The sequence below is a fragment of the Sminthopsis crassicaudata genome, chromosome 1, assembly GCF_048593235.1.
Source record: "Sminthopsis crassicaudata isolate SCR6 chromosome 1, ASM4859323v1, whole genome shotgun sequence".
Lineage (NCBI taxonomy): Eukaryota > Metazoa > Chordata > Mammalia > Dasyuromorphia > Dasyuridae > Sminthopsis > Sminthopsis crassicaudata.
In genome coordinates, this window is record NC_133617.1 from 706,570,487 (window position 1) to 706,591,933 (window position 21,447).

Consider the following 21,447-nt stretch of genomic DNA (forward strand, 5'->3'; position numbering starts at 1 on the left):
AATTACACTATTGTAGATCAAACTCATGCCAGGATTCTAGGAGACCTTCAGGTGGCTGTGTTCTTCTTTAGGTTTATTGAGTTACTGTTGGCCAGTCAGGACTAATCATGATACAAATGGGATGTAACTGTATCCTGATACTAAGCAATAGTCACTAAGTGTTTACTACTGATTACAAAGACTTCAGATTTTGGGGGGCAGCTAGGTGGCGCAGTGGATAGAGCACCAGCCCTGAAGTGAGGAGGACCTGAGTTCAAATCTGGTCTCAGACACTTAACACTTCCTAGCTGTGTGACCCTGAGCAAGTCACTTCACCACAATTGCCTCAGGGAAACAAAAAACAAAAAAGACTTCAGAGTTTGTACCCTTTCGCCCATAGACCTCCATGTCCACCTATTATTCCTCACTCTCACATTCTAGCTTCTTATACTCAAGAGGAACGGCTAACATTAACTGAGCAAATAGGCAATTTCAAGTAGTAGCCCTCTCCCTTTTTGGTTATTCTTTGACAAAGAAAGCCAAATGTTGATCCTTAATTTTCCCCATCCTTATAAAACTCTACTTCAGGCCCCTGTCTCAAGTGCCTACCTGCCCTGTGATTTGTTGGCCAGTCGTGGACCAGTATTGAACAGGTGGTCAGCCTTTTGGAGCAGTTGGTGGTCCTGGTCTCCTGGGTTTTTTGTTATCTTCTCTTTGATAGAGAAGACTTTTTATTATATGTGTTTACAGGCTAGGGAGGAATCCACAGGAGCTCAAGCCAATAAAAGAGCTAGTACTTTTGATGTGGGGCTAAACAGTGAACAAAGAAGAGAAACAGGTGGGGTGCCTGGGAATGCAAGGGCATCCTGCGGCTAAGATCATTGTCAGCCTTCAATTGCACGCCACCATGAGATGCCTCCAAATTAAACAGATGCTTCAAAGCTGCCAGATATTTAGGGGGGAATAAAACATTTTGAGAATCTAGCAAACCCAGCAAATATCTCTACCCAAGACTAGGACATCAAATTGATTTTCTCCAGGCTCCATTGACCTTTGGACTCTTCAAAGCTTCTCCAGGAGCTCCTTCTGTGGCAGCTATATCCATGCCCAGGAGACATTGGAAGGGTTTGCCTTCATGCCCCAGAGAGAGGGCAGCAATGGTGTTAGCTGCCAGGCTTCTGCCCCCACTTACTGCCCCCGTCTCTCCCCAGAGACATGAGTTACGTTAACTGTAGACTCGCTCCTGAAGCTTTGCCAACTGGCCTTCCATTCTGTGACTTCAGACATTGTCCCATGGAGAGACATGGAAGCCAGCTAAAGAACTTGATGAATGTTGACACAAGGAAGCTTGAGTTAAAAATGTTCCTTTTACTGGAAGATTTAGGCAGGAAAATCAGTAATTCTCTTTAGGACTAGCCCAAGCAGCTTCTATCTTGGATCCTAATAGTTTGGAAACATTAGAATGACTTTTAGCTCACAACTGTGGGCTTCTCAGCACATATGGGTCACTAGGAATGCAAAACAGCTTTCTAGGAACATTTTAAAACCCATTAATTGCTTTTTGACTCTCTCACTTTGGCAGAAGAGCATATTCCCCCTCCCAGCAGCACTAAAGACCATATTTCCCAGAAAAGGCTGCAGAGCATGAGGAAGATGAAAGCCTTTACGACCCTTCTAGTTCCCGGAGCTCACTGGGCATTTAACTTTGTTCTACACGGCAAAGTTCAGGAAAGGGTATCTTCTGCCAAACCTGTGAGCTGGTCCTGAGGGGGCTTATAAATTATTTTTATTTTGCTTTTCAAATGGAGGCCCAAGAAGCTTCATCTCCAAAATCATCTCCAGACTAGACCTTATGTGTAGATTTTAACTAACATGTAGAAACTAGTCAGTTTACAAAGACACTAGACTAGCTATCGTTGTAATGTGTCCATCAATCAATAAACATTTATTTATTGAGCTTCTGTTATGGGGGAAGCTACAAAAAGAGATAAAAGACATTATCTGTCTTCAAGAAGCTCACCATCTCATGGTAGAAAAGGACTTGCTAAAATGAAAAAGACAAAACAAAACAACCAGTGTTTATTTGTTTTCAAAAAGAAGCATTTAAACTCACTTTTAGAAACATCTTGTTTTGTTTAATATATATTGGATTACTTGCCATCTAGGAGAAGGAGTCCGGGAAAGGAAGGAGGAAATTGGAATACAAGGTTTTGCAAGGATCAATGATGAAAAATTATCCTTGCATATGTTTGAAAATAAAAAACTTCAATAAAAATAACAACAAAGAAACCTATTGTTTAAAACTAATAACTAATAGGGAAAAATTCTACCTTTTGCAAGTTGATAGTAACTTAAATTATAGGATAATAAATGAATTAAATAAGTATCATTTCCTAGCTTTAAATCCAGTTTTTACTTCACTATTTTTTTTTCTTTTCTGCCTTTTTTTTAAACATGATCCTCCTGAGGTCAAATTACAAGTATATGTCAGAGAAGGGATTTTGACCTTGATCTTTAAATACTAAGACTAATGCTTTTTTTATTATACAGTGCAGCTTCCCAATATAAAATGGAGGATGTTGTGGAGGCAGGTCACTTTGCCTGGCACACAGGGTTTGAAGAGAAGAATAGGAGTAGGAGACAGTACACTTTTTCAATTCCATATGTGTTTTTAAGATTCACTTCAAAAATGATCCAAAGCCATCCCAATAGACTTTGAACAGAAAATTCCATCTACATCCAGAAAAAGAATTAAGGAGACTGAATGCAAATCAACATATGTTATATTCACTTCTTTTTTTCTGTTTTTTTTTTTCCTCTCCCATGGTTTTTCCTTTTTGCTCTGATTTTTCTCTCCTGACATGATTCACAAACCAATGCATATTAAAAATTTTTAAAAATTACTAAATAAATGCCCAGGATCAAGCTTTTCTCTAAACTCAGATCTCCCAGAGTCTCCTAAATCCTAATGGATTTATGCTAAGGGGAACAAACAAGCTTGAATAATGATGTCTATGGATGAGCATCTGGGAAGGTCTCCACCACTAATTTGCAAGTAGATTGGTGTCTTTGCAAATAGACAAGCTTCTGTCCATAGACATAACACATACAGGATTATCTTGATTTTGGCTGCCCAGTGTTGAAGGCTGGCCAGGCAGACTCAATTCATGAACTTCTTCCTTGTGCTGGAGTCAGATTATGTTTTCTAAACTAAAATCTGACAACTATTGTCCAAACATATTTTCTGGGATACTTTTATAGGCAAAATCACGTGAGAATTCTTGCATAATCAGGAGCTTTTTGCAGACTATGTCTAACATGCTCACCTCCATGATTCATTGTGTCTCTGCAGTGGTACTGGACCATTATTTCCATTTTGAAAGGGGATGGATCAGGGCATTTCTGTAGGGCCATCTTATCCCCACTGGAGAAAATGCAGACCAGATCTTAACATTTTGTATTAATTTGATCCAACTTGAGACTGAAGGGGACATTACTTCCTGGTTTCTCTTTTTTCTTCTCTGTTTCTGTGGTTCTCTCCCTCTTTCCCACTTTTCCTTCTCCTTCCCTCTTCCTTCTCTTTTCTACCCTTTATCTCTTTATCTCCCTCTATTTTTTCCTCATCATCACTCTCTCTTCCTTACCCTCTCTTTTCTCCTCCTTTCTCTTCCCCTTCTTCCTCTGCTGCCCCTCTTTTTTGTCCTCCCTCCTCATGCTTGACCTTCCTTGCCTTCCTTTATCCCCTTTCCTTCTCTTTCTCTTCTTATTCCTCCCTCTTTTCTTTCTTTCTTCCTATCTCTTTTTCCTCCTCTTTCTTCTTCTCTTCCTTCTCCTTTTCCTTCTTGTTCTTCTTTTTGTTCTTTCTTTTTCTTTCTTCTCTTCTGTTCCTCCTTCTTGTATCTTTTTCTCTCTTTCTCTTTCTCTCTGTCTGTCTCTGTCTGTCTCTCTGCCATTGACCAGCAGAAGAGATGGAAGACTTAGATTGCCTCACTTTCCCTGGCTGAGTCCTTCCTCTGCTCCCCAACTTGTGTCCCATCCAGCATTTCAGTAAGTCTGCACCAATTTGATGTTGTATAAAGTTGGGACCCCTACATTTCCTTGTCAGAAATTCTACCTCAGAGGCCTCCTTCCAAAGCACTTTGACAAGAAATCAATCTGTTTGCTTTTAACTGATTTTTAGCTTCCTTTTCAGGGGTGGACAACACAAGTGGAAAATTGTCTGCTACCTCTTTCCTTTTCTATATGTCTCTAGGTCCCAAAAGACCGAGAGGTTTTTTGTTTATTTTTATTTTTTAAGAGGAATCCTCCAGGCAAACACCCTAGATTTCTTTTCTGAAAAAAAAAATTCTTTTATAACCAGTCTGTGTATTAAAGGTGATCTGGCCAAACTGGCCCTGAGCTTTTATGGAAGTCTCCTCCATTCCACTGGATAAAGCATGATAAAATCATTTCAGAATTCTATGTGCCCCTTACACCCCTTTCACATCAGATTTGGGTTCAGAGACCTGAATATATCACCATTTGCCATTACCAGTACCTAACTTATGTGAATGTGGATGCCATTTTGAGCCTAAACTACTTGCCCATCTGTAGAATGGACATAATAGTCTTTGCCTACCTCACAGGGTTGTTGTGAGGATAAGACTAAATTATGGATGTGTAAATCCTTTGGAAAAATGAGAATGCTCTTCTCTCCATTGCTTCCCTTCCCAAGTCTATCGCTTCAAACAAGATAAATATATTTGGTGTTTTTTTTTCAAGTCTTACCTTCCAGAGTTTGAAAGCCTATGGCCTTCTAGTTAATTTTTGGTATTTTCTTTTGATCATTCTACTTAGCAACACCAAACAGATTACTGATAGCCCCCAAAAAGGCACTTTAAAAAAATGACAAAGATGGACTTATCACACCAAGATATTGAAGCTTGGTGTTGAGCTTGGAAGAATATTGCCTCTTGTGTTCTTCTCAATAATTTTTGGTTATTTCTTTTGATTTTTTCCATGTAAAACTGACCCTTTCAGTCCTTGTTTTTATAATGATTGTAGTTAGCTGTTGTGGATGTCAGCTGTGTCTTCCCATGCATGTCCTGCCTGGGACCAGCAACATTTGCTCTCTGAAATCTGGACGATTATATGGGTTCCTTAGGTCCGCTGGCCATATTGGTACAGTAAGCTGCAAGTGCCTTGCCCTGCTAACAGGGAAGAAACCATGTTTGTCTATGGGATTGCCCGATCTGGCAGAAGCTCCAGTTTCCATGTTTGACAATCTCTGCCATTTCCTAACTGTGCGACCTTGGAAAACCCTTTCTGGGTGTTAATCTCCTTACCTATAAAAATGGAAAAGGTGGGGAGGTTAGTATTCCTTCCAGTTCTATAATTCCAGACTCCACCTCCCAGAGAGGATCCCAAACTGCTTCCAAATTTTTATTCAATCCCATAAACTGGCTTTGGACTTTGAACACTTGGATTCCAATCTCATTTCTGCTTTCTACTTAGCTGTGTGACTTTGGTCAATTCTCATCTGTAAAATGAAATCCAAGGTGTCAAACTCGAGGCCCATGGCCGGGGCAAATAAAGATTTTAGGGAGGTCTGAGCCAGATTAAAATGTAATTTGAGAAATGTTTAACAAAATACAATGCAATATAAATTTATGGTTTTCCAAGTCAATCTATGGTTTTTGAGCTTGACATCATTAGAATGTGACCCTTTTTCCTGGTTGGTGGAAACTTTTCTTAATCTCAAATAGATTATTCCAGGAAATTGGCCATGTTGAGTGAGGCCCTGGGTAATAAAAGATGAGCAAATAGAAACCCACAGGTATATGCATGTTAAGTAACTTTGGAAACATGTCCAGTGTCTGTGACTGTTTCACTGTCTCTAGTAAATCGTGCTGGTGTTTCCCCCCTGATTTGGCTACTCTAGTCTGTGGAAGAGCAGAGCTCAGGTAGAAGCAACTTCAACTAAAGCAAGACACTTTCAGCACACCTGACAGATTTTGAGGCCCAATGGGTCATGGGATGGAGTGAGATATGGTTGTTTCTGGTTTAATTATTAATTTGCTTTAAAAAAAACAATCTCATTCAAATGAGAGTCCCTCCCTAGATCTCAGTTTTGTCATCTGTAAAATGGAAATAATAATTACCTGGTTCATAGCAGGCCGGTATGATGAGAGTAATCCAGTGCATCTAAAATTCCAAGAGGCATTAGGAAGATAATTTTACTGTAATTGAATATTGAATTTCAGCCAAAACAATGGAAATTATCCTTTATAATCCCTTTTGAAAGTCTCTTGCTTTCTCAGGCTATCAGATTATATTTTTTCTCTCCTCATTCCTTCTCCATCTTGTCAGCTTTTCAGGATGGCAGCCTCCTGATTGACATGGCAGTGGTCCTTGGGATATAATGTTTTTGTTTTCTGCCTATTGAATAGTGGTGACTTAGCATGTATATCAGTTACATGCTTGTGTTTCTTTAGCAGTTTAATTTTAAAACTGCTTAACCCAACATGGAGGGTAACCAAGATCCATTTAAGTGTAGTCCTACACTTCTGAAGGCTTACAGATGGAGTGGTAAAAACGAAGCACTGGGACTCAAGGACTGTGGGGGTGTGTTTCTGTACCCCATCTCTACCCATCCCCGACCCCCCAAGCACCTCACTGGCCATGAGTTCTCAGAGCTTTTCCAGTTGCCTGTTTATGTTGGTTGTTTTGTTGATTTCTTTTGTTCCATTTTCCCCTAGGCCCCCATGTCTTCCCCCTAAACCACAGAAAATGAGGAGACCTAGGCCTCTTTCAGTGTATAATCATAAACTCTTTAACGGCCGTATGGAAACGTTCATTAAGGTACTTGCTGGGGAACCTGAAGAGTTTGTGAATGCTCCAGGTGTGATGGCAGCCTCCCTTCTCCTTCCTGCTACTCATTTACTCTGATGGCCAAGCCAATTCTTGCTACAAACTTAAATCCATTGATTGCCTCCCTCACGCCTTCTCTGTGTGCCGGCCTGGGCCTTGGTCTGCTCTGGGTCTGGGGAAAGGTTTCCAATCCCAGTCATTGTCTCCTCTGAGTGCCTTCCCCCAATCCTGAACTCTATTAGGGGTTGGGCAGGAATAAGATGGTAAAAGAGAGAAAACCCCCAATGGAACTCAAGTGGAAATGAAATGCTGTCCCATGAATCTTAGTCAGCCATATCTTATCACAACAGACAGCAGGTCCTGGGTGTGGGGGATATAGTTAAAGGAACACCCTAATGTTACCTTCTCTCCTACTTCCTTAGACTAAGATGAATGATTTACTGAGAGAAACAGAAAGAAAATCCCTGGGGTTCATCTGCCAAAAACTAATAAGAAAAACTTGGCACGAAACCAGAGGAAGAAAGCATATTCTATATTTATTAGTTTCTCCTCGGAACAATCTCCCTCTCATAATTTATTCTTCTTGTCCTGCTCTTTTTCCCCACCAGAAGAGTTAGAGTTGGAGTATTCTCTTTGGAGTCACGGGTTATAATTATTTTTACTACTAGTAATAATAATAACAATAACAGCAACAACTCTCTTATATGCCATACTTAAGGGTTTGAAAAATGCTTTACATAAACCATCTCATGTAACACCCACTTAAAATAACAAAATGAAAAATAAATCCCATGAATCCCCATTGAACTCACTTTCTCCTTTCCTTTCCTGATTGGAGTAACAGAAAGCTGTCCTAGTTGTAACACCTTAAGGTGGATGGCAAAGCCCTTTTGGGAAGAGATACTGATGTTTAGCAGGTGGGGGGAAAGTGAGAGAAAAGAGAGTAGCTGAGGAAGAAAATAGTTATTCTCAGCATTACTTGAGGAGGAAAAAAATTATCCCAGCTGGTTGGTTTGAGAGCCAAATGCTGTCTAGTTGACAGATACCATCTACAGCAAATGAAACACTTAGGTGTCTGGAGAAGTTGCTGTTTCCCGTAAGAGCTCTCAGCCCCGCCTCAGAAAATCCTGCCTCCTCCACTGCTGCAAGCCTTTCTCTTAGCAGGGGTTTTGAAGGAGGGAGGAATGGGCATATATGTAATGAGCAAATGTCGCCAAGTCCAGCTGCCTTTCCTGAAGAGGGGAAGGGTGATACAGCATAAGGCCATCATGGGGTCAGTCAATAGGATGTAGCCTTGGCCTGAAGTTAAGATAATGGTCGTCCAAGGTTATGAGGACGATCCCACTAACAAAGCAATCCCCAAAATTCTTTGAGATGGAAACCTTTGTACGTGTTTAATATTGGTAAAGAAGAGGTAAATGAGAGTATTTTCAGGTGAAATGGATGTTTAAGAATGACAAGAATTGGCAGGAGATGGGAGGGTTGTTCTACTACATAGAACAAATGTCCAAGGAAGTAATATATTATTTCCTTGTAATTATATTCCCTAGAAAGTAAGTATTCATTCTTCTGGATTAAGGAGACAGTTATATTTGGGTGGAGTTCCATGGTGAGGGATGTGTTATTCCTGGAAAAGATGGAATCTCATTCTAGACTTTATCCCCTTTTCCTCCAACCCTTTCTCTCTTTTACTTGCCCTCCTCCATAAGCAGCTTCTTTAAAAGGTCTCCTCCAGCATATCCCATCTTACATCATTGTATTACTAAATCAGTTAATAGAGAAACTTTTTTTTTTGAGTTCCCACTATGTGTAGAAAGTCCTGTTAGGTTTTATAAAGGTTGAAAGGAAATATGATAAGTCCCTGTGATAGACCATACACACATAAAAAGATAATATTTCAGGGCATTTTGTGATTAATATAAGCAAAAAGTCTAATTTTAAAGTTGAAAGTAGAGAAAAGAAGGGAAGGCATTGTAAACTGAAAGTGTGGAGATAGGATCTAGGTCTCATCATGTATTGGGTTCTTTCAAAATGGCTTATCATTTGCTACTTATAAATAGTAAACTCTCTGTTACCTGCTGATATTGAGGAATGGAATATACCACTTGTTAACTGAATAATCTGTTTAACAGAGATGTACAACGTTTGAGAAGGAGGCTTCTCTTTAATTTACCTGCTCATTCTCCCCTCTTCCTAAATCAGGAAGTTGAGGGACATAGAAATTAAGCTTGTATGACAACGTGTGTCTTCTATAAAATAATGTGATTAATATTCAAAGAATGGAGATGATCCTAAATGTCCAAATCAATGTTATCCTCTTGAAATTCATCAACTTGGGGAGCTATGGCCTTATTCCGATGATATTGCCATTGTTCCATATATTTCTGAAATTCCTCCTTGATAATTCCCTTTTGAGCCAATTGCATGCTTTTTATAATATATCAAGTAGTGACAATTATTTCTTCTTTGAAAGTATGTTCAGTATTTGGAAAGAATTCAACTGAATTTAGGGTCAAATCTGATGACTAAGATGAGTGATTAAATTGTGATACAATTTGGGGAACCAAAACAAGATGCAATGTCCAAGTTATAAGCTTGCTTTTCTTGTTTGGCTAATAAAGTGGCTTTGAAGACATTTTCCAAAAAGGAGTTTATACATTGTTTTGAGCAATGACATTATCATTGGAATAAATATATAGAATCCCCAGGTAACTCTTTATAGAGTAATAGTTTTATGGACTCATTGTAAAAATATCTGTTCAGTTGTATCTTTTTAAAAATTATATATTTCAAAAGATTAAAATATAAGAAAATGAATTTAACCCCAAAACGATTCTGAACATAATTTAATCACTCCATAATGATTCAGAAATCTCTCAGTAGAAATTTGCAGAAAAAAATAAGTTTCATCAGTTTTGAAATGTCATCTTCATGAAAGATTATTTAGTATAACATCAGCATAGGTAACTAATGATCATATTGATATAAAGGAAAAGCATTTTCCTAGATAATCGGTGTTAAGTAAACAACAGAATTTGTTCCTATCAAGCAATAAAACTACCTTGAGGTTGCAAGCACAGGCATTTTCAGAATCCTGTTTGTTATTTCAGACAGAAAATGTGACTCTTTGCTGCAGAGTTAGAATAGAATCTAAATTTATAACAGGCAATCTAACTTTGTGAGGAAACCTCAATATTTTGAGATTTTAAGATACTGCTGCAAAAGATCTTCCCCCCCCCATGCTGTGTTTTTGTAACTAAGAGCAAACATGGATATAATAGTGGTGCCACTTAGTGGAGCATTCTAGTGGGTGAAACACCTGATAAAAGAGTTTCCTACGTGGTTTTTCAGCACACTAGCCCCATCTTGAAAAGCTTTGATGAAATAGTTTTGTTCCCACTAATCTCCAGGGCCCTAGGTGAATACCTAATCATTCAGTGCCCTAGCTTCTATAAAACCTGTGTCATCAGACAACAACAATAAGAACAAAAGCTATTCTTTTCCTCTTATAGTTAAAAGTTCATACAGACCAACTGAATGAGGGAGATAGAGGTAGATTGCCCAAAGATTCAATGAAAAATTTGTCCATTTGGCTTAATGTCAATCAGTCAATAAATATGTGTTGAGTGCTTGCTATATGCTAGACACTGTACTAAGCATTGAAATGAAGGGAATACAAAGAAAAACAAAAGCATTTTCTGCCCTTAAAGAGACTACATTCTAAAGAAGAAAATAAACATGAAAATAACTAGAGAGATATGAAAGAATATACAATATTGAATATTGAAATACAAAAACACCCCCCTAGTAAGATGGCTCCTATTTTGAGATGGAAAAAACACTATCCTCAAAATCAGAAAACTTGAGTTTGTTCCCTGGCTTTGCTACTGGGTTTTCTCGTAAAAATCATTTTCCCTCTTGGGCCTTTATTTCCTCATGTGTAAAAAGAGTGCATTGGATCAGATGATACCTAAGCCCCTTCTAAATCAATGATCTTGTGACTCCAAAGATTTCCAGTATATTCCCTTTCACCCACTTCCATCAAGTATGTTTCATTCAAAGTGATATTGGGAGGGTAATTCTTTTTATTAGGAGTAAAATTAACCTGAGGAGGAATCTCTGGGGAAGAGTCACGTAGGGGTATGAGGAAGATTTCAGAAGGGCTCTGTAGCCAAAGAAGTTCTGGGAATCCCTTGGCCTGAAGCACCAGGTTGGGTGAGAGGCGGAACCAGGTTAGGATACTGGTTGGAGGCATGTGGCAAGGGACAGGAGTCCCACTGGTCAGCAAGACCCAAGGGCAGAGCCAAGACAGCGCACTAACGGCAGGTCCCCGAGGCCCAGAGCTGGGGTGGGGCCCCGCTGGCCAGTCTCTCCTTGGGCCTAACTTTGACCATTCTTGGCTGCCATCACATCTGAGCTCTCACGTTCTCTGAAGGATATGCTTACTCTAACTGATCCCATTCTTGCGTAATCTTTTCTTTTTCTCCTGCTCTGCTGCTTTTTTTTGGTTATCAGAGGAAGAAGAAATGCTCGAGCCAGGAACCAGGTATTTACTAGACAGGCCTTTCATTCCTCTCGGTTTGAGCGGAATGGTTGGTGTTTCCCCCCTCCCAGATAATGTCTTGCAGAACAAAAACCCACTTTCCCTTTAGCAATTGTCCAATTGTATGTGCCCGTCCACTTCCTCCTCTCCACTGAGAATCAGTGAGGAAATTATTACCTAGAAAGTTGGGGGAGGGGGAATAAAGAATCCCACTAAGCTATCTCCCTGTTTCAAGGCATGCTATGTATTGCATGCTTATTTCTTTATTTTTTAAGGGAGTTAGTGCTTCATTTTTGGTTTAACATGTTTACATGACTTTGAGCAAGGACCCTCTCAAGGCCTCAGTTCCCTCCTCGGTACAATGAGAGAGTTGATCTCAATGATCTCAAAGTCCCCTTTGACTCTAATATTATATAATTCTATAATTTACAGGATTTGGGAAACTTTTTTTTTTTAATCCTTTAGTAATGTTACAAGTCATGGCCAACAACCGGCTAATGTCCCTCATCAGCCTGAGGGGGTGGTTAATGTTGGAAGTCAACTGAACCATGAAAAAAATCCATCTTTTACCCAGATCCTGGGGTATGAAAAACTTTGCATAAAAGGGCAATGTGGAAAGAGAAAATTGAAGACAGTCCCACCTCAAATGGACATTTTGGGACCACGTGGTTCACCCTGAACATTTGTTGTACATTACTCAGGCAATGAACATTAGCTGTAGCGTTCATCTTTTTCAAGAGAATGTCAGAGTGCTTAGATTATTTAAAAATAAGCTTCAGTGCCTCAGGCTCTCGGTGTCTGACAGACCAGCTTTAAGTGGCCTTTGTGTTTTCTCTGAGCTAATGGTCCAATTGCAAGGTTCTAGAAGAAGAGCTGGGTTCTTTCCTTCTTATCTCAGAACTGGGATGGGACAATTTGGGAACAAGAGACTCCTCTGAATACCCTCTACTCCAGAACAGTTTTGGTTTATAAGCCTATTGTATCTCTGATGTATTGGGAATCTCCCATCTCCTCCATCCCTTAGCTTTTCAGAGGAGCCGAGGTCTAAAGCCATAGGGCCCAAATCAACCCATCCTCCCTCCCCCCCAAACAGGGAAGGCTGGCTACCATAGGGATGGGCCCCCGAAGCCATCCTCTATGAAAAGAAGGCTAAGGCTGCAAAAACCATGGCTGCATAATGGGACAGAGCATTTCTCCTGCGCTAGAGTAGTCATGCCTTTTCCTGCATAATTGATCACTCCTCATCATTTCCAACCTGCTCATAAATCCCACAAGGTGGGGCGGCTCCTTGCTTAGCTTCTCACTAACTTGGGGTGGGGTGCTCATCTTTCATCTGGAGATCACACGTGTATTTGAGATTACATCTAAATGTTTAACAAGTCAAATCAAGTGAAAAAGATTTTAATTCTTTCTTAAGGATTCAGGGCAGGCAATACCCCTGGTGGTGGAAAGCTGCATCCGCTATATCAATCTATACGGTAAGCCCTTGGCAACAACATCACCTTTGTCTGGGTGGGGTGGATGATGGGAAAATCTCATCTTCCCTGACTTCCTCCTAATTGACTGAAAATCACTCTGGGAGATCTGCTCAGGTTCTCTGTATGGGTGCTTTCCAGGGAAGGGAAAGAGCAGAAAGGGAGGGGGGAAAAAAGCAAGATGAGAAGGGAATAACAGAGGAAAGAGATGGGGTAATCATGTTTCTCCCCCTCCCCCCCCAAAAAAAAAACATTTTAAGCTCTGGCCTTGTTTACTGTTCATTGGAGCAGTCATAGGAGCTATGCACAATTTGATTGGCTCTTTCTTCAGTTAATTCATTCAGAAAATTTTTATTGGACAACTATTGTATATTAAGAAGTTGTCTGAAATGCAAAAGCAAATAAGACCTATTATAAGGAGCCTAGTTTGTCAAAGGGTAATTCCTATTTTAACTACTGGCCTTATAAAGATACAGATTTTGGGTAAGTCTTTATGTTCCAGCTGCTCGCCCATAGATTTGAATTCAGTTGAAGATTCCTGAGCTGAGGCTGTAAACTAAGGCAGTGTTGGGGGCTTGGCTCCAGAGTGCTGATTTTAGAAGGTGTTGATAGCACTTTCAGTCCTTCTGCAGCCTAGAAACAGTAGAGTCTAGCACATACTTAGCAAGAATAATTAAAATGGCTAGCTGAGGTAAACTTCCCACAAGTTTCCCAGCAAAAGTCTTGAGTTAGGGTGTTGTGAGGACTTTGTCTCCTTCCACGTTGATCAGCCAAAGCCATGACTTCATATTTCCTTCCCCCAGTGTTTGTGGCACTTGAAGTATGAAGATTCCCAATTACGCTTCTGAGAAGATATGTAAACAATAACAAAAAGAACCCATTTTTATTCTCCACTCTTTTTTCATCACAGAAGTTTAGTTTTAAAGCTCTGTCTCATGGGTACTTTGGTTCTAAAAAGGCATTTTCTTTGCCAGGTCTGGTGTTTTACAGATCCCCCATCCCAATGATGCGACAGGGTGGGGATGTAGATAAGGAAGGAGAAGGGGGAAGGGCATCACTGACATGCTCAATGTTCTGATAATCTCATATTTTCTGCCTTCCTAGGTCTCCAGCAGCAAGGTATCTTTAGAGTGCCTGGATCGCAGGTTGAAGTCAATGACATTAAAAATTCCTTTGAGAGAGGTATGGATGGCCTTTGAATTTTGCTGTAGTGGGTTCTGAACCCTTTGAAGGTGGCAGGTTGAGGGGGGTGGTGAGGTGAGGAAGAGGGTGTATGGCTTTGCAAAGGGTTTCCAGGTAGTCTGCATTTGTGCTGCTATGCTAGGAAAGGTCTTTGGCAAAACTGTGAGACACTGAATTCTGTCTGAAACAGAAATCCATTTTGGTAAACCTTGAAAGCACTTAGAGACACATCCATCCATCCACTTCTATAGGATTTGCATTCTAATAAGCCTTTTAATCTCTAATTGTGTGATCAAAAGGCTTTATTCTTCCTTCCACTGGAATTTCTGGAATCATTGAGCAGGGAGAGGAGAGTTTGGAGCACAAAGAGGTATCCTGTCATCCCTTCCATCTTCCTCATGTCCCACCCCCAATCATACCAAACCTGATCCCTGTCATGTGGGAAAACTTGTTTTAGACATTTGGGTTTATGAAGGGGAGGAATCATAAGGGATAGCTTTTGATCTCTTCTCTCAGCTCCCTTTCTTCCCTATGGAGTATGGCCTAAAATTTACTCAATTTCAGCTGCCACCATCTTCCTTCCAGTAGTTGCTAAGGACCAAAGAGCATTTGAGTCAGGAGCATCTCTTTCTTCTAGCCCCCATTCCAGGATCTTGGAGCCCTCTTTCCCTAATCATAAACATATATTCCTAAAGATCCAACTCCTGTTTTCTTTCATTTTCCCCAAATCATCCCCATCTTCTCTGCTTGAGCACAGGACAAATCTCTTCTCCTTCAGTCACCTGTAGAGAATGTACTATATTTGGTCTGCCAATGACATGGAACAGCTGCTGTGTAGGAACAAAATATGAATTGATCTTCCTCCTAGAGGAGAAGGTGAAAGGGCTGGAAGAGCACTTCTCTCCTCTCTATGCTTTTCAAGGAAACAGAATTCTCTGGAGAAATAAAAGATGTGCTTCAAAAAGAAAGCAAAGAAAATGGACATTTTAGGGCAGAGGAGAACCCTAATGACAGTCAGGAGGTTGAAATTTAGAAAGATGGGGTACAGAGAAAAAATTAAAGGATCATTAAAAATTTGGAACTCGTGATTAGGTTGAGGCTCTGAGAATTAAGGAGCTCTCTCTCTCTTTTTTTACTCTAACAAAAGGTGATGTAGGTCCCAGATATTTTCATGAGAGGTCACTGGTAATAATCAGAGTATGTTGATAAATAATAGTGGTTGGGGACTCCGTTGTGGGGTTGAGAGATGGTTATTTGTTGACTTTATTTGAAGAACGAGCAAATAACTCTCTCTGAAATATGGTTCTAGGGCCTGACCAAGAACCTCAAGAAATATCAACTTCCAAACTACTATCTACTTCTGGTGACTCTTATGGGAGTTAAAAATATCATCAGAAGAGATCTAGAAGGCATTTCTATGAATTGGATATTTAGTCTTGGGCATTAAATTTGAATCTGAAGAGCTCAGCCGCCCAAATGGTGTTTTTAATCACTGTTATTGATTGTAGGGTCTGGAGGCAGATTTAAGGTCTCTGAAAATAGGATTTGGATTTCCAGACTTAATGGTGTCACACTCAAATAGAAACAGGTCCCCGAAGAATTAACACAAATTAACATTAACTTTGTTGTATTGTATTTTTATTCACTTTGTCAAACATTTCCTAATTACTTTTTAATCTAGTTCCTAGAAGCATTAGGGAGAGTTGCTGTCTGCTTGTGGCAATGGGCCTTATGTCTGACATCTCTTAGATGATCATTTAACCAATCAGCAAAAAATAGTCTCTTCTAGGTTCAGACCCTGTACTAGTGCTAGGAATAGAAATAAAAAGAGTGAAGCAACCCTATCCTCAAGTTCTTATGTTCTCTGAGAAAACAGTAAGACCATATATACACAAATACACGATGAATACAAGAAAAGAAATGCTGATTAGTTGGGAAGAGGACATTGACAGTCATAGAGAATCTGGAAAAGCTTCATATAGAAGTTATGTGTTGAAGAGAGGTATCATGATTTAAGATATTAGAAAATAAGCTCCTGGCCAGGAGTGGAAAATGGTAAAAATATGTTAAACTAGAGACTTGTAGTTTGATCAGGAGTGTTTTAAACTGAAAATGGAAGCATCTATTTGCCAAGACTCAGACTACCATAGACAATATGTAGGAACAATGTAGGAAGAATATTAGTAGATAGAAATAATAATTTATAGGAAATGATTTTGAAGAAGAGACCTAACCATCAATTCTTGCATCTCTGAGCCTTACAGGCAAATGCCAAAGCTCGGGCAATAGACAAAAAGAATTAAAAAGGTTCAAACAGAAATATGAAAATTTGGTCTCAACGATATATTGAGACTATGGGATAGAATCCATGACTATGATACAACAAAGGGAATACCTTATTTAAAAAGGAATAGAATAGATAAAGGAGTAAAGAAAGGGAAAGGATGGCAACAGGTATCATTTAGGTGGACGTTGACAACATTGCCATAGGTTTATGCAACAGAGGACCTGGACAAAAGGAGAAAGTATTTGATGAGTCTGGAAAAAAAAATAGAAAAAAGTCTGGAAAAAATGAAGATGTCATTATAGTGATGGTAGAACACTTCATTATCCAAACATCTGTGAAAATCTTGGTAAAAGGCAGACTAGCTGATGGATTCTTGACTCACCTTAATGGCGATTTTCATTTTTCAAAAGATGCACATGATAGTAGGAATATAGACTGGATTCTGACCAAAGAAGGAAGAATTGGTTGCTAAAGTAGAAATGATACAAACCTTGGGAAAGATGACCATGCTATCCTAGAATTTATAATAGAACAAGAGAAGAAAATCAAACAGCGGGACTTATAAAATAGATTTGCAAAGAATGAATTCAAATATTCTGAGAATTCATGAGAATATTGTATGGTCTAAAATTCTAGGGAGTGATCCAATTCATTCAATCCAAGAAGGGTAGAAAACTCTCAATAATGAAATTCTCATTAAAAAATAACACATTATGGGGCGGCTAGGTGGCACAGTGGATAGAGCACCAGCCTTGAATTCAGGAGGACCAGAGTTCAAAATGTGACCTCAGACACTTAACACTTCCTAGCTGTGTGACCCTGGGCAAGTCACTTAACCCCAGCCTCAGGGGAAAAAAATAACACATTATTATGATTACCAAGAATTCATTGAATATCTTATATTTTTAAAACAAAAACACTGGAGATGAAAGTCCTAGGGAATAACTGAAGATGAATATAGATCAGCATATAAATGTTAGCTGCTGTGATTATAGCATCATTTTGTAAAAATAAGTTGTGGATAACTATAAATGTCCTTGTATCATTTAGTAGTTCTGTTAATGATTTTAATTAAAATATGAAGGGCATTCTTATCAGATTTGTAGATGTCACAGAGTTGAGAAGGGTAGCTCAAATACTGGGTGACAGAGTCAAGAATTGAAAGATTTAAATAAATTAGATCTGTGTTTCACAAGAAGAAATATGATAGGAACAGATGCAAATTCTATATATGGGTTCAAAAAAACCAACTTCACAAGTACAAAATGGTAGGAACATGGTTAAATAACATTTCTTCTTAATGGTTTACATGTCAACAGTGTGATAAAATGGCCCAAAGCTAAGTGATCTTTGGCTGTGTTGAGAAGCAGACTTCCAGAACAAAGGAGAGTTAGGGTTCCTTTGTCCTTCCTGGACCAGATTATATCTAAGTGCCATATCTTGTGAGGGAACCACAGATATTTAGTCTAGGTAGCTGTCTTCAGTTTTTCAGTTTTTGAAAGTCTGTTTTGGAAACAATAAATTTAAACTTATCTTTTAAGAAATTAAAATGTGCCTTGGCTCTGGAGGGGCAGGTTTTAGAGTGATGTAAATAACTTTCTGACAATTAAAAGTATCTTAAAGATGACATCCATCTTTGGAGGATTCCCTCTGGAGGATGATTGACCCTTTTGGGGAGAGGGAAGATGTTATAGAAGCAGTTTCTTCTGTTTCAATTAGGTGACCTCCGTATATTCCACCTCTAAGATTTTTGCTTTATGGGATTCTGGGGTTCCTTTACATATTCTTTTTTTGGGAAATCTTTCTCCTTAGCCCGGCCTGTATCTTTCCCATCTTTTCCCCTACTCTGTGTTGGTCATTCAGTCATTCCTGCTTGACTATCCACGTGGCCCAGAATTATGCTATCCCAGGTAGTCAGGATGCCTAGGGCTGGGGCCCGGAATGGGTAACAGCTGCACTCAGGTGGTGCTGTTGGTCAGCAAGAGAGAAGTCAGGGTAAGGAGCAGTAGGGTCAATTCAACAGGGAGTTTTAGCCTTGACTTGGATCCCGCATCTTTGTCTGTTATTATGTACAAGAGTAAGTGTGGATATACAAGGAGGATTGAGCTGAACATGGCATTAAGGAAACTGTCAACACTTGCTGATTATAGATCATGGAGAACAGAGAATAAAAGAACTGTAAACATTTGGTTTGACTGCGTAAAAGTAATACTAATTGAAGTTATTCGTATGAGTTGCTAATTATTTATGTCTAATTATCATGCAGTGCAATAGTAATTATGCATATCATTCAATATGTCAGATCAACTTGGTTAAAAGTTTTATTTGATGAAAACACTAAAGTATTCAGGCTTGTCCAGTTGTATGGCAAGTTCATAACTGAAGCATGGAAGGAATTTGTTTTGTATAGGGATGCAAGGTTCTTGCAGGGTTAAATGTCTTTTTTATTCAGGTCTGTAAAGTCAAGGGACATATGGAGGTTTCCCTAACGGATCCATCTTCAGATGATCCCACTGCTCCCAAAGACATGTTGAGATACAGTCTACCCTATTAGATCTAATAGATTATATTATAATCTATTAATTGCATAATATTAGACCTATCCTTGTTTCTTCACTCACATCTCTTGTTCTTGACACGTTAATCCACATGATTCATAGGATTTAGGGCTCAGGTAGTTCAACCTCTTCATTTTTTACATGAGAAATAGAGAATTAGGGAATTTAATTTGACCAGAATCTCAAACGGAATGCATTGCCTTTAAAGTGGGGCTTCTTAAGCAGACCCTTTGGAAGCTTCCTTTCTCAGAATACAGTTTTTAAATAATTGAAGGAAATAACCAATTTTCTTTAAAGGCTAGTGAAAATAAAAGTGGGATAATTTTTTTTCCTTTTCAAATTCATGGATCCCCTGAAATCTATCTATGGATCCCCTTGGGAATCCAGGTAAAGAAATCTTGCTCTAGACTAAAGAAAATGGATTCTTCTCCTTGGAGGTCTTTAGACAAAAGCTGGGTACCCTATTTCTTGGCAGTTGGGTGTTAGTGAGGACTCTTTTTCATGTTTAGCTTGGACTAGATAACTACTGAGATCTATTCCAACTACAGAATTCTGTGATTTTGTGATTTGGACACCACATTAATAACAATAGCACGTTCACATTTACATAGTGTTTTACTTGATCTCATTTGTTACAACAATCTCATGAAGTAGATGCTATTATTATCCTCATTTTACAGGTGAGAAAATTGAGATTAGTTAATTGATTTGACCCATATTATATTCATGTAATAAGTATATTATTTAGCCTTCAAACCCAGTTCTCTCCTAACTTCCTTTTCTTAAGTGTTAGCTGCCGTCATTGGGTATCTTTTCTATTTTTACTCAATTGGATTTCACGTACTTTTAGCCACCGGGTTTAATGCTTTACTTTGGGCATCCTGACTTCCATGTACAATATCTTTCCAATTTCTTGGCATACTCCAAGTCATGGGCAGAGCTAACTTATACCTGACAATAAAGTTAGGAGGATTAGGACAATCCCCAAACCAGGTCCTGAAATTAGAAAAAATATAGGAGGTCCATTTAATCTAAAGGTTCTTAAACTTTTTGGTCTCGGGATCCCTCTATACTCTTAAAATTTATTGAGGGTATCCTCCAAAAAGAGGTTTTGTTTATGTGGATTATATCTATCAATATTTATTATGCTAGGTGGCACAGTGGATAGAATGACAGACCTGGAGTCAGGAAAATACATCTTTCTGATTTCAAAACTGGCTTCAGACATTTACTAGCTGTGTGACTCTGGGAAAGTTGCTTAACCTCATCTGCCTCCGTTTCCTCTTCTGTAAAATGAGCTAGAGAAGGAAATGGCAAACCATTATCTTTGTCAAGGTCATGAAGAGTTGTAGATGAATGAAAAATGACTAAAGAAAGGAAATTTAGACATCTTATTTTTGTTTTGAAAATAGTTTTGATCTTGAGAACCTTCTGAAAGGGTCCCAAGGAGTCTTGGATCATATGAATTACAGAAATCTCTCACCCCGTGTGATAGCCTTTATTAGAGCATCTCTGAGAGTTACTTGTTCATCTGGATGCTGTTTGTGCACTCCCACTGATGATGAGCTCCCTAGCACCACTCTAGAGGTCCATCTTTTGGTTTCTTGTATTGACACTTATCCTTTATACTCCTCAGCACTGAGTTCCTTCTTTAGGCAGCATCATTTTCCAAGGCCAGTACCTGCTGCTTTCATGTGCTGACATGGTGATGCTGAAGAATATTGAATAGCTATCCTGTTTATAATAAGTTGAAGCAAACCTCAGGCACAATCCATTCTACTGGCTCAATTTCTTAAGACAATAGCCATGACATTCTCTCCAGGACTAGCCCCATCCCATGTACCAGTTCCGCCTTCTTGCCTTCCTAATTATGTGGCCCATTAGGTAGGTGAACCCTTGGCTGCTCTTGGTGTCAGGGAGAAAAATCAGACCTCAGATATTTAATTGCTGGGTGACTCTCTTAATCTCTCTCTGCCTCAGTTTTCTCATCTGTAAAATGGGGATGAAAAATATAGCTCTACAACTCTAAGCAAATCATTTAGCCTCTGTTGATCTCAGTTCCTTGAATTACAAAATGAGGATAATAATAGCATCTACCTCACAGAGTTGTAATGGTGAGGATCAAAAGAGGTATTTGCAAATTTTATTAAGCACAGTGCTTGACACTTTGTTGGCACTTAATTAATGCCTGTTTCCTTTCCTTCCTTCCTTCCCAATCTGTTCCTCTCCATCTCAAATTTACCTTACCCTTGCCCTCTTCAGGTAATTCCCATCTAGTCTTGATCAGTTCCTCTACTGATTGGTCCCTTTGCAGAATGACCTCCCAGAATTTCTCTTTTAGGAAAAATTGTCTACTTTCTCTGTGGGTGATAATCAAGTCCCAATCCCCTCTCTTGCTACTTTATGCTGCTCAGCACTAGCCCACAAATAGTCTGGTAAGTTTTGCTCATTATCCTTTCTAACCCTCCAGGACACAGTCATTCCATCTCTTCCCTAGCTTTCATCTTTTTGTCTGATTCCAAGTTTCCTATTTTGGATCACCTTTAGTGTTGCTATCTCCTTGGCAACAAGATG

General features: G+C 39.2%; 1 protein-coding gene across 5 annotated transcripts in view; it reads left to right on the forward strand.

The window, feature by feature from the left end:
• The window catches only part of SRGAP3 (SLIT-ROBO Rho GTPase activating protein 3), a 268,997-nt gene that overhangs the window by 207,371 nt on the left and 40,179 nt on the right, over positions 1-21,447 (forward strand). For 2 of the 5 annotated variants that reach the window (XM_074284020.1, XM_074284023.1), the window contains exons 12-15: positions 3,943-4,026; positions 11,344-11,374; positions 12,789-12,849; positions 13,951-14,028. In XM_074284020.1, the coding sequence (XP_074140121.1) occupies positions 3,943-4,026; positions 11,344-11,374; positions 12,789-12,849; positions 13,951-14,028 (254 nt within the window). Of the gene's footprint in view, positions 1-3,942; positions 4,027-6,716; positions 6,820-11,343; positions 11,375-12,788; positions 12,850-13,950; positions 14,029-21,447 lie in introns of all 5 variants that reach the window. The other 3 variants (XR_012484986.1, XM_074284021.1, XM_074284022.1) reach the window with 3 other exon arrangements.